General features: G+C 42.6%; 1 protein-coding gene across 1 annotated transcript; it reads right to left on the bottom strand.

Annotated features, from left to right (window-relative positions):
* Nucleotides 1–23: 23 nt before the first annotated feature.
* On the bottom strand, nucleotides 24–14252 carry LOC118780925 (serine/threonine-protein kinase 35-like). Its single transcript, XM_036533701.1, has 3 exons — nucleotides 13558–14252; nucleotides 9751–10500; nucleotides 24–951 (listed from the first exon to the last, which is right to left on the bottom strand). Exons 1-2 carry the CDS (start codon nucleotides 14060–14062, stop codon nucleotides 9788–9790), a joined length of 1218 nt encoding a protein of 405 aa, XP_036389594.1. The 5' UTR covers nucleotides 14063–14252; the 3' UTR covers nucleotides 24–951; nucleotides 9751–9787.
* Between the last annotated feature and the right edge of the window lie 12533 nt (nucleotides 14253–26785).

Raw genomic sequence — 26785 nt, 5'->3', positions numbered from 1 at the left:
CAAAAAATTAGAGGTGTCACAGTTTGGAATTGAATTCAGCTGAATCTCTTAAACTGATACATCTTCAGCCAATGAAGTGAAATAATTAAGGCACAGAGGTTAAAAAAAGGTCTATATACGTGTTACAACAATACACATTTTAGGGGGAGAGGGGGCAGTGTGAATACAAAGGAACCATGCCACCTGGGGACCAATTCAGATTGAGGAGAAACATGGAGCACTGTATCAGGCTTCATGTTCATATCTTTACCCTCTTCCTCATTCATCATCATCATCATTTTCCTTTTCTTGGAACAGTGAAGCATACAGAGAGACTCCTCAACTTCGGCTGTTGAGATGATCACAGGAAGCAGGCAAAGATCATTTTGGTGTCATGCTCATGTGAAGGAACTGGTTGGCTGTAGTGGGCTTGGGGTGGGGCAGGGAGCATGTCCTGATATATGGCATGACTGCTCATGTCTCATGAGACTCATCCGTGAGCAATGTTAGAGGATGTTGTTGGGAAAAAGAAGAAACAGGGAAAATAATAATGGGCTCAATAACAAAAAAAATCGAGAAAGAACAAAAATAAAACCAAAATGAGAGAAATGTCATTCACAGACTAGGTCGTCATCTTTGACAATGGTTCTTAGGCTTTTGAAAACCATGCCAGTTCCCCTGTGTGGGCACTGGTTACACTGTAAACAAGCAGCTGCTGTAAGATTTCTAATGAATATTTGTAGATTTCTAAAACAAAAAAGAAAAGAAACCTGACTGTCTCAGCCAATGTATTGCATAGCATCCCCTTTCGATTTGTCCTGAAAATGAGCACGTTTGAGTCGCTTGTCTCCTTTGTTTCTCACTTTCTTCACATTATAGCTATCATGGTGGAAACTTCACAGTTCGAAGAACAGAGTCCCTTCTTACACCTCAAAAAAGACGTGGGATCCCGGGCTTTAGAGGTAAACAAACCTGCAGAAAGGTCGAGAAAGAGAAAAGAACAAAAATGAAAATGTTAGATAAGTATCAGGGAAAGAAACAAGATTAACGTCAATGCACAACGCAATGTAAACAAGGCCATGTCAGCCCCCTTGAGCCTTAATGGATGCCATGTGAGAAATCAGTGATTATATCACCTGGGGTGCTATGTGAAAGCAAGCCGTTAAGTGTCAGAGTAATAAGAAAAGTTGGTATGGCGTCGCAGGGATCTGGTGACGGCAAAGCACCCTCTAATCCTTCCCTGCTCTGAAACTAACAGCATTAGCACAGAAAATCAATTTAGTGAAAGAGAAACGTCAAAGTGAAAATCTCTCCTCAAAGGATGCAATAAAACTAAAACAAAAGGGCCTTTCACATTGGCTGAAAGAAACCTGCTGGTGCAGTTTTGACGAAGGCAATACTGAGGCGGGTGACCTCTGGAGGGTGGTGGGACTGAAGTCAGAATGTAGGTTTAACAGCCATGCAAACCGGTATTGTAATTAAATAATTAGTACCTTTCATGCCTTATTACACACCCCTGACTAAGAGCTTTGCTGGGAAAACTGCACGGCACTCCATCTGCCTTTCAGCATGGTGGTCGCTAATGCTGCACTCCATGTGGAATCCCTGAAAATAGCTGACAGAACATCCTTAAATGTCAGCCTGCTCTGTTACATAATGTCATTTCCATGAGCGCGTGTTTACAAACCTGATGTATGTGTATGCATGGCTAACCTCTCAGTCTGTGCTGACTGACACCCCCGCTCTGCTGATGCAGGCAGAAAAGTGGAACCAAGGGCTTAAGTGTCTGGTCAGAACCAGCTCTGCTTCAAACCCTTTTCTTCACTGAGCTGGTATGTTGCTTGTCATTGGCTGTGGAGGGATTTAATACATAGTGTGGCTCTGTGATATTTGAAACCATAAACAAAGTTGTCGTTGGATGTGGGCTTGTCAGGATCGCTGACTTTGTGTGGGTTATAATAATAAGTAATATGGCCCGAGTACATGTCTTCCCTACGGTTCTTTTTCAAATCATTTTTGCTTCCATAAAACGTGAGATTTCAAGCTCAAATTATGCTGAAACACATTCTACGCTAACAAAGCTAATCTACTAAGAAAACATTACAAACCTGTATCACAAGAGGAGGTGATGACCTCAAACGGGGACCTAAGTTCAGCTGATTTGGGCAGGGGGAAAAGGGATCACAGCGCTCTCGCTGACAGTTGGGATGCGCCAGCCATTTGGCAGACTTTGCATGCTCATGTCCACCACGCCCACCCCGGGACTTATTGTGATGTGTTTCCAGCTCTCCGCGTTTCGTTTTAATCTTAAATCTATTTAAAGCATGCATCAGTTCTCTTTTGAAAACAGACCATGCCCTGCAGGGAAGGCAAGATGTGGGGTCATGTTTTTTTCCCTCTTAGTTGTGTAACCACAAAGCGCACGGTGTAAGCTCAAATGGGTCAGGCTGAAGTGTCGTGCTGAAAGGCTTCTGACACAGCAAGCAGATCTGCTCTCATGTGGCACGAGGCAAATGGACTTCTGCAGTCCCCTCTTCTCTACAGTGACTGATCTGAGGTCAGCTGAACAGGCTAAACCACAACCACACTCGCAGCATTTACAGCTAGAGCATAGCCAAACTTCTAATTGCAGGCATTTTTCTCCTGACATCTAACTGGTTTCAAAAAGCTGACACCTTGGCCTCGAGTGTTTATCTGTAAAACTATTTATGGTCCACTTTGTCCTTCGTTTTCCCAATGATGTAAAGGTAACCGAATATCACTTATCAATTTTCTACCTTGCGCAACAAACACATTTTACAGGCCAGGCAACTGACTGCACCGGTCTCAGTATATTAAGAGTGTACTCTCAGAGGATCTTCAACAGGCTGCTGTCATGTGTCATGAAGATGAGGAAGCAGAGGTTGCCACCAAACAGTTACAGCAGAGGTTGCGCCTGGTTGCCCGACCCCTTGAACCCCCCCCCCCCCCCCCCAAAAAAAATCTGTTGGAAGACCTCTGGTGGATCAGTGTGCACCGTTGTGGGTGCTTGTGGTATTCGGAGAAAACCTCAGTGCAAGCCTGTTTCAGAATGCCTGAAACCTGAACCCACGCCTCAAAACATTATCCCTTCATGACAACATTTGTCATGTCAAAAGCGAACCTTGTGACCCCCCCATTAAACCCTTAAGATATGCCTGTGACAAGCTAATCTGAAGGGAAGGCTACCTTCTGAAATGTTTTAAAGCACTTAACTGTACATCTGGACAGAAAATGTGGCAAATGGAGGCATGCTGGCAAAAAAAGGCTCTGAAGGGGGAAAAATTGGGGAAAAGCCATAGGGGGAGTCTACGTTTATGCAGTAGAAATAGAGGCGAAGGTTACACCAACAGTGGCAAACTGAGCCTTATTGTGCCTCTTCCAGACCGCCCTCTCGGTTACATAACACTCTCAGCAGGGGCCTGCTCGTGAATAAACCAGTATAGGCTGGGGTTTCAGGAGGGTGGTGGCAGCAGGGGGGGGGCTCTCAATGCAGTGAACATCGAGTTTTACCACCACTCCGTCCAATTCACGAAAGAGTGCCCGATTTTTATGAGGGCGGAAATTTTGTGGCCGTGAAAACCAACCCCTTGGCAGATTTTGGCTCGCACTTTTGCTTTAATTTGTACCAAATCGGTGCTGAGGAGGACAATAGGGTGCAATCAAACACCACCTTGGCACATTTGTTCTCTGATAAGATAAAGATTTGTAAATAAAATAAATGGGTGTGTGCACACGGGTAGGGTCATGTGCCACCATCAGCCTTTAATGCACCCTGACGCAACAAAATCAAACTTTGCAGGCTTGCCAAGACCGAATCAATAAAACCTCATAATTGCAGCTCTTAAATCCAGAAAGATGCTTCCCCCATAAACCTTCACGTTATTACCTTCTTTGAAAGTGGTCTAAGTGTGCCATTAGTGTACTTGGCTGCCAGTAACATAAACTGTTCTCTCAGTACAGCGTGTCCGTTGTAATTATGCAGTATCACTGCCCTACTGGGAAATTATAAAGTAAAAGTTTTGGGCATTCACCAAGTGTTTAACACAGAAAAAAGAACCCTCTTAGAATGGCAATTAAAAGTAGTGGAGGAACACTCCACTCCCAAACCCAAACTGGTTAAATCTGGCTTGGCGTGCTGCAACGCTGAAAACCATTAAACCTCGGAACAGTTGACCGCTGTGTACAGAAAGAAAACAAGCGCATGCAATGAGGCGCTCTGCTACACGACAGCATCTGTGCCAGAAAGGGATCAAAACAGCAAATGATGATTATCTAAATGAACCCCATTTCAAGAACTGCTTAAAATAATTTCTTGACTATTTGCTAACTCGGACTACTGAAAGTGCCAAACTTTAAGAATGTATGCTGTTTCAAATGAATTGACCTCTCTCCCCCTAGAAACTTGGAAACGAGCAAACATGCAATACATAGCTTTGCCAACGTTTCCAGAACTCATCTCTGCTTATGAATGGCAAATGTTTCAATGTGTAAGGCCTTGTAAATGCACAGCAGTAGATCTATGAACGGCATTTTCATTATGAATCAAACATCCAGCCCTTAGCAGAAACTGCACGCGCTGAAATGATCGACCAGTGTAGCCAGATTGGGGCTTTAGGCTTTCAAAACACCACTGCCGCTTGTGCTGAGGAAAAGTGACAGTGAGGAGCCTAAATTCGCTTTTGGAAACTGGCACTGCTTCTCCATTCTGAGAGGGAGGCGTTGAGCAATAGATGGTGCGCACTGTGCCCTGTTCGTGATGTAGCCTGCGGCGCTCGGGGCTGAGGGAACGTGTCACGCACTTTCTGCACCAGCAGCGATGCACGTCTCACGCAAGCCCCATACCACACAACCCACAGCAGCCAACGGGAAACAGCCTGTCACGGTATCACACTCTGAGTGAGACTGAGGGTCTGATGACTTGGGTAATTGGCTGTAAGATCACTGATCAGCATTTGACTGCTTACTGACAAATAATAATAATAATCTAGGATTTCCTATCAATATTCATGGTGGAAAGGCCAAGAAACTTGCAAAGGTTCACTAATGTTTAACTTTCTTGCTTCAGAGTGAGTGAAGACATCTCCTAGAAGGAGTTAGCACAGGAAGAACTCACACAGTGTTAAGGGGGGAATGATTATGTAATATGTTGCTAATGCTACTGCTGCTATGAGGTACAAAGCTAGAGACATGTTCAATACAGACACACACATAGTAGAGGTCTGACTCACAGAAGAGTTTCAAGTGATGTTTCAAGCAGTATATTAAATAATTTATATAATTAATAAGGACCCAATGTTCTCTACAACCCAAACACAATGTGCTCTGTCCCTTAAGCCACAAATTAAAACAGAGATTTCCATTTTTCCATTATGAACACAAGTTTGGTGGTAAACTAAATAAAACTAAGTAAAAATTATATATATATACACACACACACAGGGGTCCAAAGTTATTGGGACACTCACTTTTTTTTCTGAAAACCCACAATATTTTTGCTGCATATCAGACATTGTCAATTTCAGCTTCATCTTCTGTGACCATGTTCCAAACTTGTTAGGTTTATATAGGCTTCAGTACGAGTGTTCAATTAGGGGGCAGGTTCTTAGGTTCAGTCAGGCCTAATTGAAGTAATGGTCATTTTTCTTCACTTGTCTGCACTCAATAAGTATGTAGGTACCTTTTAAAATTAAGTTAATGTCACAGAATTGCCAGTTTGTTTGGCAAAATTAATGTCATACATATTATGAAAATGTTGGAAATAAGGGTAGTCATCAGGCAATTGTGTGCCAACCACATAAAGAGACGTTTTGAAAATGCTAATAGTTGCCAAAACATGTAACGATTTTCACCACACCATAAATTAGGTTCGAGTGATAAAACCAATAGCTACATGGACACATCCACACTTAACCACAAAATTCCCAGGTGTCCCAATAATTTTGGACCCTAGTGTATATTGTAACAGTGCCTTCAATTTGTGATGCCAAATTATTGACAAAGCTCAAGCGGTAGAGCAGAGGCCCAATTAAATCTGTGGCAAAATTATAAATACATGTTTTTAAATTGGAAACACACGTGTACTGGTTGTGATTACATATTAATCGTCATTCGTCTCAGTTTCATTAGCAGTGACAAACAATAGGTTTGTTGGGTCGTTGGTTATAACTCTGCTCCTCATGGTCTAGCCTTTCTTCCAGAAAATTTTCAGAAACTCGGCTTGTAGTGTAGTATTTTTTGCTGATGGTATATCATTTAGATCTTGGCATACGCCTCGGCACGCACTTAAAGACAACCCTGTTGCAGACAGGGCTCTAATGCAGAGTTTCAGTCAATGCATCCAAAACCCTGCCACTCAGAGCGCCCCCTGTGGACAGTCCTTATGTGATCCCCATGGTGGGTTTGTTTGAACTAAAGGGCAACTGGTTGTGATCCCACTCCCCACATGGGTGCCCCTTCCCCTCTGCTTCCCTGATAACAAGCCTCCTGTCCACATTCGCCGGCACGCCCACAGAACACATAGAGAACATACCGTACCATACATTCTACCACTATCCAAACAAGCCAGCTTCCACTGGGACTCATGGTAGAGGCCACTCTGCTAGCCTTCTCTAGCAAATGCAGCGGTTGCATTTTTTCACCAGCAGTGGATCTGCACTGAGGCTCTTGCCAAGGTCTACATTTTGCCATTAAACCCTCCCTTGCCAACATAACCTGTGGATCGGTATGCCCAAATTAAAACCCACACATATCCTTAATGTTTAAGAACAGGTTAAAAAAAAAGCTTCAGGTCCAGTTTTCCTGGACTATGTACATGCATCCATACACCACAAGCAATTAAACAATAGGAGAGAGGATGCGTCTGTGTCTTAAGGCACGACCCACAGAAAGAGCTTCACTTGAGTTATGAAAGAAAAAATACGTAGAACATCGCAGAACATGCCTTGGTTTGGGTAATGCTACTTGATGTGCAAAAAGCTCTTCAAAAAAAAGAAAATCCATTTCCACTCAAAAATAATATTTTTTTCTTCAATTGAATTTCCTTTATTATCATCCATTTAACCTATGGTCCACAAAATAGATATGCTACTGAAATTCTAGGAACAGAACGCTTCCTTTCATCGTACCACTCGTCTGAGACAGAACCAGCGATTCCTGTGCGGTGGCAACAGTGTGGAGCGTCTATACACCACAAGTCTCAGGAAAGGACAAAATGTTCTGAATGAGAACTACAGGAGCTGCCTGCATTGTCTGCCAGCCGTGCGGCAGAGGAGAGGGAGGGTGGGGGGTGGCCACTCCCTCTTTCTTATGAGGTGCAGGCGCTTAGCAGCACACGGGCTGATGTGTCTGTGTGCGCTGCAGAGCGATGCCCAGGGGGGCGGGGCAGCCTCAGCCTTCTTAAGAGCTGGACGATGATCTCACTTTCACGCTAAGCCCGCCTACCAAACCCCCCCCCCACCCCATCCCCTGACCCACCTCGCTAATTCGAGGCTGCTGAAAGGATTTGTATTAAATATACATCAAAATCTGGCATACCTCCGCATTCCTGCCTGTAAAGAGTGGTGGGGGGGGGTAGACAAAGGGAGGCACAGCCCATAACAGCCACGTTCCTTCTGCAGGAGCTGCCTCCACGCCCATTTGACCCATTCTAAGCCCCTGCTCTTTGACAGATGATTGATTTTCCCTGCGGGCTGGGGGGCTGGTTACATAACTGCTATCCCAGCATCCTCTTGGAGCAGAGAATGAGGCCACCTTGCAGCAGCACTGCAGTCAGCTTTGTCTCGTCAGGCATTTCATGCGTCAGACCAGGGGGCCGGGCATTTTCAGTGCAAGAGGTGAAGCTCTGACCAACATATGCATTCATCTTTTTTTTTTAGCCCATTAAAAACATCATGGCACCAGTAAAACTGCCCCGCTGAAATCTTGCCTGTCTCAACGGATTGTTATATTTTAAAAATATGGGCCAAACATTAATATAATTATGACATAATCTTGATACTTACTGAAATTCAGTGTGACCCAATTATACTTTAGGGAATATGTACCACTTTCCAAAACCACTGGTTGGTGATTTTGGACACACAACATTTTAAAATGCATTTTTTTGGACTCAGCACCTGCATTGTGTGTTTGAGGATAAACACTTACTTGGATTGATGTGAGCGACATCTATTTGCACATTGCTGACAAACACATTCACTTTCAAACATCATGCCATTCCACTGTTGTGTGTGGCAGTTATTCTTTCATATGCACGAGGTGCGGTTTTAAGGAAAGCATTTAAACCCTACCACAGCCAACAGGGATCATTTTCATAGAAACAAATAGGTCTCTGACCTTTTTCCACTGACAAGCCCTTATCGTCACCTCCCCAACCTGGTTATAACCTGAATCTAAACACATTGTGCAGCGTAGTGACCCTGGCTGAAAAGCAGTGCACAGTGACACCTGACATCTTCCCCTGAGCAACAAACAGAATCTAAGCAACAAGCAAAGGGTGTCTCCCTGTGGAAGATAAAGACTGCCAAACTGGAGCACACAGTCAGATAACAAGCAGACAACGAGTGTGTTCTCAGAATGTGTGCGAGCTACACGTCAGCCACAAGCCTGCCGCAAATTCATTCCGAGCGGCTGAACTTCCCTCTCCTAAACCCGCTCTGCAATACGGGCCTGCCAACACGTTGCAGTAAAATTGCTTAAAGCAGTAATGATCCTGTATGTAAAAGACTTCCTTGTTCTTGTCTAAAACGGGCGGTATAAACAGCCAGTAAGACTGCAGATATGGCCGCTGCCTAGGAATGCATGGAGGCTGGCGTGCTAGCGTGTCTGCAGAGGTGGCACTCAGCGCATGTGGTTAGCAACGGCTCGCCCCGTGCCGCCGGGCCATGACATCTGACAGAAAATAATTAAATTGTGGACATGAAATTCATTCTCTGGGTGCACGCCAACGCACCTGTGGAAGGAACTTTTTTGTGGGACGGTTTAGTTCGGAGGGCAGATGAAGCCCAATGACGATTATAACTGATCTGATCGGTGGCACACAGAGAACCTCTCGGGGCAGTGCGAGAGTGTTTAGAGAGGAAAAGCAGCGGCACATGCCAGGGGGGCGGGGTCTGGGCTGACGGTGGGAAGAGCTCTGGGTACACTCTGCCCCTGAGGCGGACTTGTGTTTTTGATTAAAACAGACGAGGAGGGGGGGGGAAGATGGGATATTTGCAAAAATTTAAACAACTGGAGAGAAGCAAACGCACAACAAGAATTATCTAGGCCTGCCCACAGAATTCCGAGAGCTCGGAGTTAGAACAGTATGTTTCCCCCCTACCATCTGACTGCGTCAGCTCTACAGACCGCTTTAGTCCCTGACCTTAATTTGTTCTCGTGCAGGCAAATCCTTCGTTGACGAGAACAGAATGACTTCAGATTAAAGTAAATCTGACGGAAAAATAACTTATACCATTTTTAGTGGGTGTTAATGAAACCCTGTCTAATCCCATTAATAGAGTAAGTGACCCTTTTACCCACCACCCAGGGCTGATGGCTTAGCTAACTCAGCAGAAGCAAACTTTTTACTCATTCTTTGTCGTAATCTGTGATCGGTTTTTCCAGTCGAGAGCAAAAACGGACCAAGAAGGAGTTGAACAAAGTTGACAAAGTACTTCAGAAAGCACAAGCAAAAAAGCAAGAGGAAGGGAGTGAGTTACAGTGAAACAGTCTGAGAATGTGGCTGAGTGCGAGTACCAGCGATGGTCGTACCTTAAAAACGAAAAGTTCCTCCGTCCTCTCTGCTGGGTCAGGCGGCGCAGGTGACCTGGTCCATCCTGATCTCCAGCTCGAAGGCGTCCGGCCGGTCCTGAGGGTTGACGGCGAGCATGTCCTGGAGCAGCTTGCGGATGCCATCCGACATGGAGCTTCTGCGCTTCTGTGGGATGTGGAGCACCATCTTGGGGTTCTCCAGCAGGGCCTCGCCGACGGGCACAATCTCCGTGCCCTGCCTGATGTAGGTGCCCAGCAGCTCCCGCTTGGACTCGGCGTCGATGAAGGTGATCCGCTCCAGCATGGCCCATATGATGATGCCCAGGGCGAAGATGTCCGCTTTCGCCGTGTAGTGGCCTTCCCACACCTCCGGCGCCATGTAGAAGTCCGAGCCGCAGGCTGACGACAGCCAGAACTTATTGACATTGACACACCTGTTCTTGTCCTCGCCCTCCTTGCCCACACCGCCCAGTCCCGCGCACACCTTGCTCAGGCCGAAGTCGGCCACCTTCAGCACGGGCACGCCCGATTTCTCTGAGATCAGGATGTTGTCCGGCTTCAGGTCGCGGTGGACGATGTTGTTCTTGTGCAGGAATGCCACGGCGCTGGTCAGCTGCAGCATGAAGCTCTTGTTGGTCCGGGGGTCGGGCCGACGAGACAGGATGAACTGGTTGAGGTCCCCACCCTCGCAGAACTCCATCACAAACCACAGGTAGCAGGGCTCCTCGGGGTACCCCAACACTCGCTCGCCTGCAGGAGGGGAGGCGAGAGGGAGATGGAAGGAGTTCAATGATTGACTGTGGCACTGTGACAGAACACACCTTACAACATCCCTGCTGCATGGTTTTAGAGATGATCTTGTATGATGCATACTACTGTGTGTTCTCATGTCACTTGGCACTGCAAACATGATGTAGAAGTTAAGTTACTTGACACTTGAGATATATTGTGTTTCAGTGTCTCGACTGTAGTGCCATAGCTATTATAAGAATGCTTTACAGCATCCTGCCATTTTCAAAATCCTTCATCAGCAACTTCTCCCCAACTTCCAAATTTGCCCAAAACACTCTGGGAAAGCTACAATAAAAGCAGAGATGCAGTCTCACAAAGCAACACATTTGCACCCAGTGAAGCACCAGTATGATCTTTGGGTAATTACGCACACAGACCCATTTGAACGAGCCTCACACAATGAGAAGCTAGGACTACCCAGGTTTGAACATTCAACTAAAGCAAACACAAAACAAACAAAGAAAAAAACAAGAGTAATAATTCCTTGTGCAAACAGGCTACAGGATAAGTGATAAGTTTTTGACACATGCTTGTATAATCCTTCACTTCTGTTGAAAAATCAAACTGAAGAGCTCTTACGCTGGATTTCATTGGCCTGCCTTACACTGTTCACAGTTTGCTTTGGGCTGAGGCCCAGCATCACGCTACACGCTCCATTGCAAACCTTGTCACAGCACATCCTGACACAGCAAGGTAGCGCAGAGCAGCACGGATAGGAAGCGAGGCCCTTATCCGACAAGTTTCAAAAGTAAACTTGCAGCGAGCTAACCACTGTTAACACAGATAGGAATCTGTAGTATTAACGCAGAGTGAAACCGAGTGAAGCGGACACAGATCTTGGCAGACTGCTTCGAGACCTGTGTCCAATGGGCTGTGAACAAGGTCAGGTGACCTGTCTGCACTCCACCAAAAAGTATTATGGCTTACTGACTCTGACATGTGTTGGGCAGAAGTGAACTAATGCAGTTTAAATGAGAAGAAAGTATATTAACCTTCTGACTTCAGATGAGAGGGCATGGTCATACTCTTTGTGGCAGCTTATTTTGGGTCTTTGGCAATTCCCATTCTGCACCATGGAGGTCCTCAGCAATGCAGGTTTTTTTCAGATATACAACACTGCAAGACCCTGGCACCAAGATGTCAGGACAACCCCCTCCCTATGCACCTGACCCTTATAGCACAGCTGCAGAAAAACATACACTGACTTAAACACTGTGAACATCTCACTACATCTGCTTTTCTAATGTGATGTCATAAAGACCTAATCACTTCCATGATGTCTTCATAACTGTGTGTTGGGTTTTTGCACACCAGCACTTTGCTTGTAGAGGGAAATGAGTAGTGCATAATGCATACTGGAAGGGACCACCCCCGATTCAAGACTGAAGTTGAATTTAAAGTTCTAGCTGACAAAATGTTTGAGAAATTTTGCCCTACAACACTGTTCTCCTGATCAATGTTTTAAACAAATATTCAAAACACACCTAAAACCATGAATGTCCCAATGTTGCCAAAACAAGGTAAACACATTATTTGATTGGTAGACACCCTCATCCTGAGCAACTTAGATCGCGTTTGATGTTTTATCCATTCATGATCGTTACATTTATATACAGTGCATATGTCTTCTGGAGCAATTTACGTTCAGTGGTGTAAAGGCACAGCATTAGTGCTCCAAATGTGATTTCGACCTGCAACCCTCTAGTTACAAGTCCAGTTCTGCAATTACTACACCACCCCATCACCCAATCATACAACAAAAATATGATCCGAACAGTTAATCAACACGTCACTCCTATTAACCATTCCTGCCATGAAACGTCACTTCTCTGGAGGTCGACTTACGCAACAGAAACTTTCCGTTTGAGTGAGATGGGCTTACACTGTGCGGTCATCAAAACAGTGGTTTAACATATGCAATATGAAAACATAATCAAATGGGAAAATTACCTTAAAATTACCTTAAAACCCCAATAGTATAATTACATAATACAGCAATAAAATGGGATTCTTCACATGAGAATGTGTCTTGCCTTGCAGGACACTGCCTCTGCACACCGCAGCTTGAGTAGCCCATTTCATCTGTTGACGAATGTACTGCCCAGACCTAAATGGTAACACTTACATAACCAACTTAGAAAAAAAGAAGGCCAGCGATCCCAGCGTACGGCTACCAGCGTTGTGCTTAAAACCTGTTCCACTCAATGTTAAAAAAAAAAAAAAATCAAACACATTCCACGCAATAACATCCAAAAATCAGCATAACATCATAATTGCATAACTTAAAGGCGCTAATGTGTCCTGAAGTGTTCTTGTAATTTCATATCGAACCAATTTACTTTCAGTTAAAAAGTATACATTTTTCTTCTCAGCATTGCCAATGATGCATCATTGACCCAAAATATAGATCCAGTTTAAAATCAAACGCGAGACTCTTCAGTAAGCTTGAACAATGGATGAGAAAGAGGCTATCGACATCGCTAGGACATGATGTACCCACTGCTCTCAGCACAATGTGGTAGCAAGCTGGCAGCTCATTGGCTTCCCATTCGATGCGTTTATCTCTGCATACGTTCAAAACATTGGTAAAATTCACCTTTTGACAGCAAGAAACTATGATAATGCAATCACATGGGCTTTTTCGCTGACAGGCAATCATTACATGAGTTTAAGGAAAAGCTCTGAGCAATACAGCTTAACACTCGGTCACGTTACAAAACAGTGACGACTCACAGTCAACACTTCCGAGATTTCTTGTTACTGCCAGCCAGTGTATAACAAAACAACTACAACAGTGGTTGCAACTTTCTAACTACTGTTCAGAATTTGTATCAATCGCAACTACCAAACTTCTTGCAATAAATTAACCGTTACGTGATGGTTTTAAGAATTTCTGGACCATGAACGAAACTTCTCCACATTTCGCTTGCTGGCTGAAGTTGTTATTCACAACCATTCACTTAAATAATAGGTGATGTCAGCTACTACTCTACGCCAGACGCGATTAACAGTTACCTTTAAGCGAAGTCTCCACCAGATGCAAGTATTGCTTGGATCGCTTGTTCCCGTGGCTCATTTTCTGGGCCATGCCGTTCCTTTGTAACACACATTCCTCCAGCTGCACCACATTCTCGTGTCGTTTCTCTAAACTCGCCAGCGCCCAGAACTCAGCCAAAGCGAGCTCGACATTTTCGGGAGCGTCGCAGCGAAGCTTCTTTACTGCCACAGTCGCACCCGTTCTTCGCGCAATAGCTTCGTACACCACGCCATAGCTGCCCCTTCCAACCTCCCGCAGCAAGCTGTAGCGTGGTGCCATGACCTTTCGCTCCAGTTTTTCGCTATTGAAAAATTCCACGCGGTAACAGTCCTCCTCCACGGGGACTTCACTGACCTCCGTGTTGCCCCCAGTCAGCGACCTTAAAACTTTGCCCAATTCCCTTTTCATTCTAGCGTTCTGCACAATTCTCCTGCAGGGTCGAACACTTTTCGCTGTTCCCCTCCTTCCGTCGCCTGTATCCATGGATTTCTTCTTGCTGTAAGCAATTATTTTGGGAAATAGTTTTATCTCTCCTCATTACTTAATTTAAAAGGAAGGGGGTAATCTAGCAAGGGCTGACCTTGGTGCAAATTTTACAAAGGCTTGCCTCGCGTTTATTGTTATTACAGAAAGTAAACTTGGTTGCTTTCACTGATCCCACACCCGTAGCTCTCTAGCGAACAGTTTGAACTACATAAACATTAAACATAACCACCAAAGCTTGAATGAAGGGGGGAGAGAGCCCCGGCTGTTCCATTTTTCGAAAGGACGGGGGATGAAACAATATAAAATATCAAATATGTTAGTTTTACAACAACTATATGGATATGATTATCATTTAATAAATTTTAAACATACATTTGTGGATACTGTTGTCATGTACTATTCTAATAAATCTTGTGAATAAATGGAAAATGGACTCGGTGGTGTCAGGTCTCCTCTACCGTACTTACTGCAGCCCAGATGAATTTAAAATGAGGAAAAGCCTATTCTACTCCACGGGGGTGTGTCATTTTAACAGAACAAAATTGTTTTGTTTTTATCTGCAGATAAACATCCAGTGGCATTGTATGTTGTGTTAGTGATTATTATATAGATTTTTTCAAAATATTATATTATGTTATTACGACATACGCCCATACGTTTAACGTTTGTAGCTCATTCCCCGCTATTGTGTTGCACAGCTCTGCAAACATGGTTTATCCATTCCAGCATGGACCCTCACGTGCGTCCGTAGGGCACGTGTGGCAGCGCATGGAACAGCATCTGGATTTCGTCACGAATCAAAGCAAGCAACCATTTTATATGCTTATTTGCATGTATTATTTTAATGAAATAAATAAGATAATGACAGCATTTGGTGAATTATCAGAAATTCACCAAAAATTCATTAAAAAACGATGGATTGTAATGAAGTGTTATTTTTATTATTTCAAAATAGTTCATTTAATTTGAACTCATTCAACTTTCAACATATGCAAATTTACAGAAGCTCCCATACATACACAACATTTAACTGCAGATGGATCTGTGGGAGGTCGTACTGTAAGTAACAGGTTAAACATTTCAATATGTGTATGAGTGCCTAATTAAATCAATTTGCGTGAATGACAATTTAATTAAAACTAGCAGAGCCTGCTAAGGTTAGCTTTTAGTCCCACAACTAACTCATTGCCTTTAAAATGTAAAACTAAAGCCTACACACTTACATTTGCACTTGCAGATTGGCAACCTGACAGTGGTTGAAGCAGACCCATTTGAACAGCTCATCCTTGCTGGACAAATATTCAGGGGAATATATTCAAGGAAGACTCATAAATTGAGAAATAGAGAAAGAAAAAAAATGGCCACCATAGTAACAAAAATGTTATGTTTAGCATCTCAATTTCTTGATATTATCTGATGTTATGATTTTACACCATACTTTTAACTAATTAAAACAAGAGAATGGGAGTTATGCTGTTTTCCAGGGACCACGGGTGAAATCAGACAACCCATGCTGTTTGGCAAGTGGTCCTAAGACATGTCCATTGGAAGGTGTTCAATGCCTGTGTTAATTTGGGCCTTTCTCCATTACTGATATCCCAGTGAAAACGCGTACACAAATGAGCTTAAAATGCCGACTGTGTTCAGCAGAATTTTTAATTAGGGATTAAATCCGCCTAGTGTGAGATTTTATCAGTACAATAATGTGAATGCAGTATGCTGAAACAGTAGAAACAGGCCCATTGACTCTCAAAGATATTCATGCATGCTCTCTCGCATTCATGTGAACAAGTGAAAAGGCAAAAGCTTGGTTCTCTGGAAAAATAAAGCCCACAGAAAGTGTTTGGTTGGATATAGTATGTATTCATAAATAGTTATTTCCTGGGCTTTTGATCTGGACCACTGTTCTCTGGGATGCAACCAGCTTCAATTAGGCAAACATGTTAAATCTTAAGTCTGGCTTACTCCAATTCTTTTTTGAGAACAAATCAAGGTACCTTTTAAACTGTACATGGTGGAAGCTACTCGCACATAAAACAACTATAAAAACAAACAATAAATACAACTGTTTATGAAGAATCCAAAGAAATGCCCCTTTAAAATGAATTTCATTGTAGGAAGTCTATCATGTTTGCCAACCTGCTTGATCCTCTAGTAACAATATAACCAGTCCAGAAGTGTTGCAGAATGTGTCATTATATGGCAGTACAGGCCTTTACCACTTAGACATTTACAGTCTTTTATAATCTTTTAATTAGTTTATTGGGTAACAAATGTGTGCCAGCATTTCACATAACATTTTATAACTATGAATAAAATTAATTTAATTTCTGTATCACACCAGTATAATAACATTTCACCTCACCATCCCTCTCACAATAACTCCTCCTCACTATTTCTCTTTGTCTGTATGAATAAGTGAAGGAGAGCATGTTGTGTATAGAATTCTGACTAATACACTATATGGCTAAAAGTATGTGGACATCTGACCATCACACCCATATGAGCTTATTGGACATCCCATTCCAAAACCATGGGCATTAATATGGATTCCCCCCCAGCAGCTATAACAGCCTCCACTCTTTTGGAGTGTGTCTGTGGGAATTTGTGCCCATTCAGCCAAAAGAGCATTTGTGAGGTCAGGCACTGATGTTGGACAGGAAGGCCTGGCTCGCAATCGGCATTCTAATTCATCCCAAAGGTGTTCAATAGGGTTGAGGTCAGGACTCTGTGCAGGCCACTGGAGTTCCTCCACACCAAACTCGTCAAACCATGTCTTTATGGATGTTGCTTTGTGCACAGGGGCACAATCATGCTGGAACATGAAAGTGCCTTCCCCAAACTGTTGCCACAAAGTTAGAAGCATACAATTGTCTAAAATGTCTTTGTATGCTGTAGCATTATTGTTACCCTTCACTGGAACTAAGGGGCCTTGCCCAAACCCTGAAAAACTGCCCCAGACCATTATCCCTCCTCCACCAAACTTTACAGTAGGCACTGTGCATTCTGGTAGGTAGTGCTCTCCTGGCATCTGCCAAACCCAGATTCGTCCATCAGATGCCAGATAGTGAAGCGTGATTCATCACTCCAGAGAACACATTTCCAATGCTCCAGAGTCCAGTGGCGGCGTACTTTGCACCACTCCAGCCGTCGCTTGGCATTGCGCATAGTGATGTTGGCCTTGTGTGCAGCTGCTCAGCCATGGAAACCCATTACATGAAGCTCCCAACGCACAGTTCTTGTGCTGATGTTGCAGCCAGAGACAGTTTGGAACTCTGTAGTGAATGATTCAACAGAGGATAGGTGGTTTTTCTGTGCTACGTGCTTCAGCAGTCGGCGGCCCCGCGTGGTCTACTGCTTCGTGGCTGAGCTGTTGTTGCTCCTAGATGCTTCCACTTGGAAATAATAGCACTTTGACCGGGGCAGATCTAGCAGGGCAGAAATTTTGTGAACTGACTTGTGGCAAAGATGGCATCCTATGATAGTGCCACGTTTAAAGTCACTGAGCTCTCCAGTACGACCCATTCTACTTCCAAGGTTTGTCTATGGAGATTGCATGGCTATATGCTTGATTTTATGCACCTCTTAACAATCGGTGTGGCTGAAACTCCTGAACTCAATAATTAGGAGGGGTGTCCACATACTTTTGGCTATGTAGTGTATGTATCTTACGTGTGCAGGACAAGTGTTGAAGTGATAATCTTGAAATTTTAAGGGTGGGGGGGATAGACATATCTCTGCACATGCAGTAGTTATTTTTCACATCAGTCTTCCATGATAACCAGGATAAAAGAAAGTGGATCATAAGTTGGGTGTTATTTATAGTCATACTTATGGAAGATCATTATGGGTAGCATCTGTTGTTGTGCTTTATAAAGACACAGATCTGGCTATTGACAACAAAGTCTGGAAATAGAAGCTCATTAACTGAGCCAATCAAGCTAACCTGAGTGATAGGGTGAGGTGTAATTATTCACTTAACCAGCAGGTAATTATTTGGCTGCTGCTGAAAGGCAGAAGTGGGAGTATGCATATGAGGTGTAGCACCATACAGCTCTATGGTTGTAAAATCAAGTCTGGTTTGAGGAAAAAATAAAAGAAAATAAAATTATATAAAAACAAATATGGTAGAAATGTCAGATTTTGATGTGTTGCTATGGCCTTGTAGTTCAACATAGCCACTGATGGTATGAGTCATATGTCAAGTAGATATTAGTAGATATTCAATGTATGATTAAGTTGGATCTATGGGGACACAGGAGGTAAACACATGCGTAGGATCTTTTCCTGTTTCTCAGAATAAATCTGTCTAGATGTAGGTAGAGATTTTTATGGAAGCTTTCTGTGAAAATAAAAGTTTGAATTCCACAAGCTTGCTGAAAATTGGCTGCTGCAAATTATGAAAAGTTACCGTATGTGCTATTGCACAATCAACAGAAATTATTTTTAGAAAATATTTTTGTGAGAATTGGTTATATTTGAGTTTATATGTGAGTCTGATACATTAAACTTTTCTATGTTTAAGAAATTGTACCAGCACAAAAGTGGGATTGTAGTACATGACTCTTCACGCAAAGCTGAAGGTGTACATTAAGTTGGATTAAAAACATTCCTTAATGTATCTCCAAGACGCTATGGCATGAAACCAATAAACCATGCTTTGGAACTGGACAGAGGATTTACAGATAGCATTTTTACATTTTACAGCCAGATTATAGCATGTATTTTCAGTTTGACTGACTAAAATAGCTACATTTAAGAAGTTGTTTTCATGCTTAGTTTCATGCTTTGTCATTACTCCAATATCTGTAACCAATACCCAAGAGCAGTCTTCTTTATAAATAAGGTTATTAATTAATTACCATGCCTTTAAATGGAGGGATATATAACTCCATAATACTCAATAACCTGACAAGGCAATGCAACCTGAAATGTAATGCATCTATTCAAATCAATAACCTTGAGTAATAATTGCAGGTCTGCAGCTGGTACTTAATGCCTCCCTTCTTTTCAGCACTACTGCTGCATGACTTCAGTCACAATCTTAGCTGGACTAGGTCAATGGCAGGCTATAACATATCTCATAAGTATTTAGGAGAAACAGACTACCAACCAGACAGTGGTGGCTTCAAATCCCCGGTGGGGCACTGGAGGTCTCGCTGAATTGCTTCGTTATATACCCAGAAGTCAGAATTTAGTTCAATTCCAGCATGTGCCTTTGAGAAGCACTGGAAGCAAAGTAGACAACGATAGTGGGTGGAAATGTCATGCGTCACAGTGTTTTGCTGTGGACAGTAAAGTATTTTCACTTCTTAAGTAAAGTCTGGTGAGTGTTCCCGCAAAGCTCTACTGATTATGCTGACTGTGAAGTGTGCCTCTACTACCTAAAATTTTTTGCATGAAAAAGTAAATCTTTTGAAAAATAAGAAAAGAAATCAGCTGTGAGTTAAATTTCCAGCTTATTTGGTACAGTAGAAAGAGGGGACCCTGAATATAGCTTCCCTGTAGCAAATCAAAGTAAAGATAGGACTGAGACAGCAGCAGCAGTCGTAGCAGCAGCTGGTGTCTTCAATAATAGACGCTATGGACTGTGGACTGTGAGAAACGGAAGAAGTCAGGAAATGGGAAAAGAATTTCTTCACGTTTCCTCAACTCCTTCACTCCATGGGGTTCCGCTCAGGTTCCCCCGAGGGTCTGCTGTTGCAGCGTCTGGAAGCGCGGCCCATTATCCCTCTGTGTCTCCCCCGTCCATGGGAGACCTGGTGGAGCCGACGAAAACTTTCAGAGACCAAGAGGCCAAGCTGCAGCTAAGGCAATCATCCCTGAGAGAAACAATCAAAACGAAATTCTGTGGCATGTACACGCGCACCCGCATGCACGTGGAAACAGTAACACACATGCACTCACAGTGAGAAAGGAGATCGCGTACACACCCACCACACACACATACATTTGCATCATCTTCACTTTTTTTATCATAAGCTTCACCTGTCTTCTCCTCTTGTCTACAGTCTGATCCATTTGGGGGGTTGGGGGCCAAGGTTGGGGTGTGTGGTGGTGTTGGTGGTGGTTTTGTGGGTGTTCCGGAATTTTCTGCAAAGGCCTGTTTGGGTTTGATTTAAAATCTTACGTATGGTTCCATTATTCATTCATTTCATTTTAACATTAATGTCTGTGACCTGTAGTGATCTAAAATGCAGAAACCGAATAAATAATAACAGATGACCATGGGCGGAAGTGAGAGCTGATGCCGTGACTGGGGTTCTGTGGGCTGTTATGAATGAGTGTGATGCGCAAAACCATCGAATGAAGGGCACATAGTGGAGGCAGGTGCTTTGTGTGTGTGTGCGTGTGTTTTTTTTTTTTTCAAAAAACTACCCTCACGCAAGCACAGTCATTATACAGTGAACTGTGCAGCTAGCCACCTTGAACCCCAGTCTTTGTGTTCTGCACAGGTCACACCGACAGCAGAGTGGTATGCTTGAATGGACTTCTGCCTTTATGAAAACCAAGGTTCATGCTTGGCACAGTGTGTTCTTCTGCCGGCAAAATATCTTTCTCAAGTTTCAGGGACACTTACCAGCTTCTGACTCACAATATTTTTTTCCCTCTGTATAAGATGCTTCATGTCGTTTGCGTTTCTATGGCAACTTGAGGGGTAACATATTTATAAAGGGAGTAATTGAAATATGGAGATAGCTGTCTAGCAACAGAACAATTTGCGTCGCACACCCCATGTTCTAGGCTAAAAACATAGAATTGCCCCTATAATGTGAACTTTTGGTGAATGAGGCAAACCAGATACGAATAATAATTCACTATTCACATGCCATATGAATGACAATTTAAATAGAATGTAATATAATTCAAAATGGCTTTTACACCTCCTGACTTTTACACATTCCATGGTTGGGGCTCAGGTGCATACTCATGTTAACATCCATGCAAACATGAGGCTTGTAAATTTGAGGAAAAATTTCATTCTGTATGTGATTGATTAATGCCAGTCACTTCACGTGGAGGAAACTTATAGGTTACAAAAACTGCTTTCAAGTTTTTGAAACTCTCTGACATTTCCAATATACAATTTTTCCTTTGTCAGATGAGTGTGTCCTTGAACCTGAACTGTACTTTCAGATTGTGCCATCATCATAAAAATTGTAAAAAAAGAATATGACATTTGTTTTTGGACAAATGAAATTTTACACAAAAGGTCAAGATCAAATATAAGTTTGCCAGAGCAAGTTGTTCCTTGAAATAATAAAGCAAGAAAATCCAATAAATGGACTCTTTTAGATGCAGAATGTTGTCTTTGATCATGTCCAGAATTCACCGTAGTTGGAATACCTTCCCTCAACTACCTTACCTTCCCTTATAATTACTAAAAAGTAAGTCAAGGAAAATGATTGAAATCTTTGATTTCAGTTTGTCATTTTTTGATAGTGAGAGGAGCTGGACTTGAGTAAAAATAAATTCCCACTTCAATTGTTCATTGTTCAATGTTTATTGGGGGCTAAAACACATCACTCAGTTTTGCTTGAGCTTGTACAAGTCACTGTCTAAAGCATTCTCTCTATTGCCGACAGAAATGTTGCTCACTGGTGGACCACACACTGAAATGTGGAGCCCAGGGGCCAGTGCGCTGTCAAGAGCAAAGGCGAGAAGCCATTGTGAAGAGCGGCCTGAAAGGCGGCGAGGTGTTTTGAAGCTTTGGATTGTGAGTCATTCCGGTGGAGCTGTTGGATTGTTTATGACACATAACTGACCTCCCCCTCAGAGCCCTCGGCCCCAAGACAAGCTGCAGTCGTGATTTCGCCGCTCCCCTGTCTCACATCATCCCACCACCCCGCAGGTGGACTGGGTGCAGGGAGACGTCCACTGGGGGCCAGGCGTTCACAAATATCAAGTTACTGTTTTTGCTTCACCGAGAGCCTGCACATTATTGTCCTGGGTCAGCTAGTTTTTACTTGTAATTTAACAAAATGGTCCTTCTTTACAGCAGTGTCACAGTCTCATATGTGGATACTGCTTTTAACAGCAGCGTGTGGCTGTCCTCTACCTTTTCAATCAGATTTGACTAAAAGAGTTTTGTGCAGTTGTTTCTCAAGTGGGCTCCAAATCTCTAAGGTTAAGGTAGTCCTGTTCTTACCTGTCCTGTGAAGATCAACCATTGATGAAAAGGGATTGGTTGCTTTCCACTTTCTGATACAGGAGCTATTGCACTTGAGAATAGAGTAATGGGTATAGTAGGACTTTTAAATGCCCCCCCCCCCCCCAAACCCATTTCTCTATGGTAGATTATCATTCCAAATTTTATGTTAAATGACTGTGTGCTTTGTTACTTTTTAATGCACAATTTCAAATGTGAAGTACCTTTTCATGACAGCCTCATTGGTTATATTTATAATATATATCTGTGAAATAGGGATGTTCATGGTTGTTAAAGGTGCTTGTAAACACATGTGGAACAGGCATTGTCTTCTGTTGTTTGCAAGTCTATTTGTGAGGGTATCTGTCCATCTGAGTGAAGACACACAATCAGCATTTGGCGCCCCCTTCTGTATCTTTAGAAAACATCAGTACAAAATGGGTGCCTTTGTCCCTCAATGCCTACTCTGGTATCTTTTTACTCTCCCAACCTAAAATCCCCCAATAAGTATGAAGGCTGTGGCTGATATGAAATATTATAAATTATTACCACTGGTCTTTGATATTTTGTCTTGAAGCGCTGAATATCACCAGTTGAAAAGGAGTGAATGACAGGAAATCTGCAAGAAGCATAATTTGAAATTGCCCTGGAACGAAAAACAGGTCAAGAAGTGTGTGATGTGTTATAGTGTGTTTTTAATTGAAAATTATCTGGAAAAAGAAATACATTAGAAAAGAAATGTAACCAAGTATATGTATCTTACATACGTCAGGACTTTCCATCATCCATTCAAAATGGACAGGGGCTCTCTTGTGAGTTGAAGCATTTGCGGCCTTGAGAGCATTTCTTAATGGAGTCTGGCTCAACAAGGCATATCTAATGACTACATATTAGAAGGACCGTTTTCAATGCCTCAGATGTTGGTCATGTATCCTTTCAAGTGTTCAGAAGAAACAAATCAATAATATTGTCCCAGGACATTCAACTTTGAAGTCAAGATTTGTGAAATATTGGCAAAATGTTAAATATTTCATACACTCCTCAAATAGCCAATGATAGTTATTTTATCTAACATTTAATTAAAATACAAATAAAATACTACTACTACTACTACTAATAATAATAATAAGAAGAAGAAGAAGAAGAAGAAGAAGATTATGATTAAGAAGCAGAAGGAGTAGGAGGAAAAATAAAGGTGTAGCAGTACTAGTACTGGCAGCAGGACTGTTGGTATCAATAGTTCCATTATAACTGCTCCACAGTCCCACAGACTGGATCTGCCATTTTTCATGTTCATGTTGGGTGAGTTTTTGTGGGCGAAAAAACACAGACAGCAAGTGGCTTTTCTGTAGAGATGTCCCATCCAGGTATTAATCAATCCTGGATGGCTTCAGTCGGGCAAAAGCTAGAAGGATAGTGGGAGTAGCAGGAGCAGTGGTAGTCGTGATAGTAGTAGTAGCAATTGTAAGAATAGCAGTAGCAGTTATGAGAGTACCAGTGGTAGTATTAATATCAGAAGTTCTATAACCACTCATCCTTCCCCTCAACCCTAAAAGCTGTGAGTGCTTTTTTATGTTTTACCATGTTGACTAGCACTGGAGTAGACTGTGCAGGACATGTCCTCATAACTAAATTCCTTTTCCTTGATTAAAGTCATTGTCATTGTCATTGTCAACATTGTGTCCATCTCACCCATTTAGCGCAGAGAACACAGGAGAGGTGGGGAAAGTTAAGAACACTGCAGCTCAGCATCCTGTGGGTTGACGGCAACCAGTACACGTGTACGCCATTCTCTGGGAGAAAACAGGAATGAAGAAACAGAAGGAAACTTCAAAATGCTTTTAGCCCCTTCCTGGGCAGCTCGACCCCATGCTAGGCCAGAGAGCTAGAGAGGAAGTGTGGGAAATCAAGCAGGTAACTCTTTTCCATATTTCATTATCAGTCTTACAAACAAAGCTATCATCTTGCTCAAATATATTTTGAGTCGGCCTGAGGGACATGCTAAACAAAATGAATTGTGATTGCACAGGCTCTAGTTTATCAGCCACATTAAGTGCCTGTTTCCGGCATCCTACAAAACCAGGCCTTTGTTTTTTCACGCATTGCATAATTTCTCTGATCTAGCCCTGTTAGTCCTGGGTATCAAAGTGTCAAAAATATGTAGCAAATTATATTGTCTAAATTAGAAGCAGGAAGTATCCCTAAACGTTGATGTACCCTAGTTGGGTGATGGAGGGTTAATAGCTCAGGAGCAGAGCTTGAAGAGCTATCATGCCATGTCTGTCCATATGTATTGAATGGCTCTAGTGTACTATGAGAAGGACTCCATCCACTCCACTGGGATGAAATGTTGCAGAGCCATTGTGGAATATTGCAGAGGTGTCAGGACTAAACTACAGAGAAGGGTCATCATGTTTAACCACATTGATTTGACCATAATCAATATTAGAAAGAACAGATTGTTATTAAATTTGTCGCAGTTAAGCGAGACCACTTCAGGTAAGGACAACCTTTAAAAGCACTCATTACCATACACAGACAATGGGATGACCTATTACCCATAAAAGGAGGAGTTTATTGAAATATTTCACTGCTTTCATAAGCAGCTGGAACTCAGCTCTCTGTCACCAGGAAGTCTGTGAATTGAATCTGTGTAATCATAGTTGCTCACATATTTCACTTTGAGAGTATTGAAAAAGGTCGGTGACACCATATTTCCTTTCCTATGTTATGATCATAAAAAGGTGAGCAACCTGGATATGAGAACCTGCAATGTTTTATTAAACTAGTACTAACCAAGCCCTGCCCTAAGCAGCTTCAGCCATCAGTCATGTGAAGGCTAGAAGGTTGTGATGGGGAGAGTTCATGTTCTGAGAGACTTAATGGGAGAGCTATTTCAATGTTTGTGTGGATGACTCTTGCAGTGAGTGCTGTTACATTATATTACATTATTTGCACAGCGGATGCTGTTATCCAGAACGACCTAAATGTTATCCATTTATACAGCTGGATATCAAAGCCATCAGGGTTCAAGTGCCTTGCTTAAGTGTTCAACAGCGGGGAACTGAACCTGTTATCATTTGAGCAACAAGCTCTGCTACTTACCAGTATGCCACACAAATGCCCCAGGGTCACTAAGGGTGTATGGCAGAGGGAGTGCAGCTTACCTGGCCATTATTCTACTTACCTCTCTTCGCCTGTCACATGGAAGACCCAGGCTAGGTTCCAGGCTGGTAGAAAAGGGTGTGGTGTAGTGGTAGGTTGCTGGATCGATTCCCCACTGAGTCACTGGCGTTCTACCCTTGAGCAAGCTGTCTAGTTGTATAAATCAATAACATGAAAAATGGTAAGCTATGTAGGTTCCTCTGGATATGAGCATGTTCTATGCAACTAAATGTAAAAGGGTGGAGGGGTGGAACCTTGGTGGTTTTATGAGCATCATGGAGTTGAATCTGACTCTAATATCTATGTAAAGTATAGATCACATTTTACACTCAGCTGATTTGAACCCTTTATAGTATGTTGCTGTGGGCAGTTAATTTGATTTGTTTAAACACGTCAGTATTTGACTACACGTTGTCTCCACCTATTATAGGTTTCCACAAGCCTTACTCCTCAGTCAGTAGCTTCAGCATGCAACATACAAAATACTAGCTTACCCAGCTGATGAAATGTGTCAAGGCACCTCCATATGGAGAGGTTCTTGCTGGATCATTTTGTTTTCCCCACTTTGGTGGCACATCCTGTGTGAGGTGCTTGTTTATTAGTTCAATAATGCACAAACACAAGTAAATTTAGCTGTTGTGACTGTGACTCAGAAAGGTCATACTATTACAGGTAAGTGATGTCAGACCCATCATGGTCTAGTATCCCTGCCATTATGGTGCAGTATCCCTGCTGTCAGGGCAGATCAGCATCAGATAACTAAATCAGATGATTCTGAGTGGTTGACAATAGACAAAGGTGGACATGCCACAAAGCTATAAGGAGGCATGTTGCAGCTTAACACAAAGTGCCTCTCACATCTTATCATATATGGAGAGCTTAGAGCACAAAAATGAAATGGATAACTTCTGAACATAGAGGCAGAAATAAGTAATAAAAAATATTTGTCTGTCTCCACTATGCATTAAGATGAGATGGCTTTATGCAAATCATACTTTGCAAATTTAAACATAAGCTATTCAGATAAGTATCCCTTTGACAAGTGTCCTGTATGTGACAGCTGTGTATATCATACAGAAGTTTTGTCTGTTGTCAAGAAACCTTGAAAAACTGGGGTGAATGGAATCTGCATTGAAATGGCTATTTCTGTGCTGTGAAGCAGAGCCAGGGCTAGGCTGTATGTTTCTTCCTGAACAGAACAGCATTAATTCTTTCACTTTAATTTTCTATGGGCAACCAGATGAAAGAACAAGGACATTCATCTCACAAGGCTCTCTCTGTTAGGTGTAGTTCTAATTTTCAGGTCATTTTCAATCAGAGGTTTTCTCTGGTCATAACCAACACAAAGTAAACATTTTCTTTTTGAATGATGCCAGTTTGGTAATGAAGGTTAATTTTTGTAAACA

This window comes from Megalops cyprinoides, chromosome 7, assembly GCF_013368585.1.
Source record: "Megalops cyprinoides isolate fMegCyp1 chromosome 7, fMegCyp1.pri, whole genome shotgun sequence".
NCBI classification, from domain to species: domain Eukaryota; kingdom Metazoa; phylum Chordata; class Actinopteri; order Elopiformes; family Megalopidae; genus Megalops; species Megalops cyprinoides.
The sequence above is the reverse complement of the archived record's forward strand: the minus strand, read 5'-3'. Positions and strand labels throughout refer to the sequence as shown.

What these genes read in the sequence shown, in the direction of transcription:
- LOC118780925 (XM_036533701.1), bottom strand. Translation starts at nt 14,062, where the DNA reads ATGGATACAGGCGACGGAAGGAGGGGAACAGCGAAAAGTGTTCGACCC. An exon ending in GGTGGAGACTTCGCTTAAAG is followed by an intron (nt 10,501 to 13,557) that starts GTAACTGTTAAT and finishes CCCCTCCTGCAG; the next exon opens with GCGAGCGAGTGTTGGGGTAC.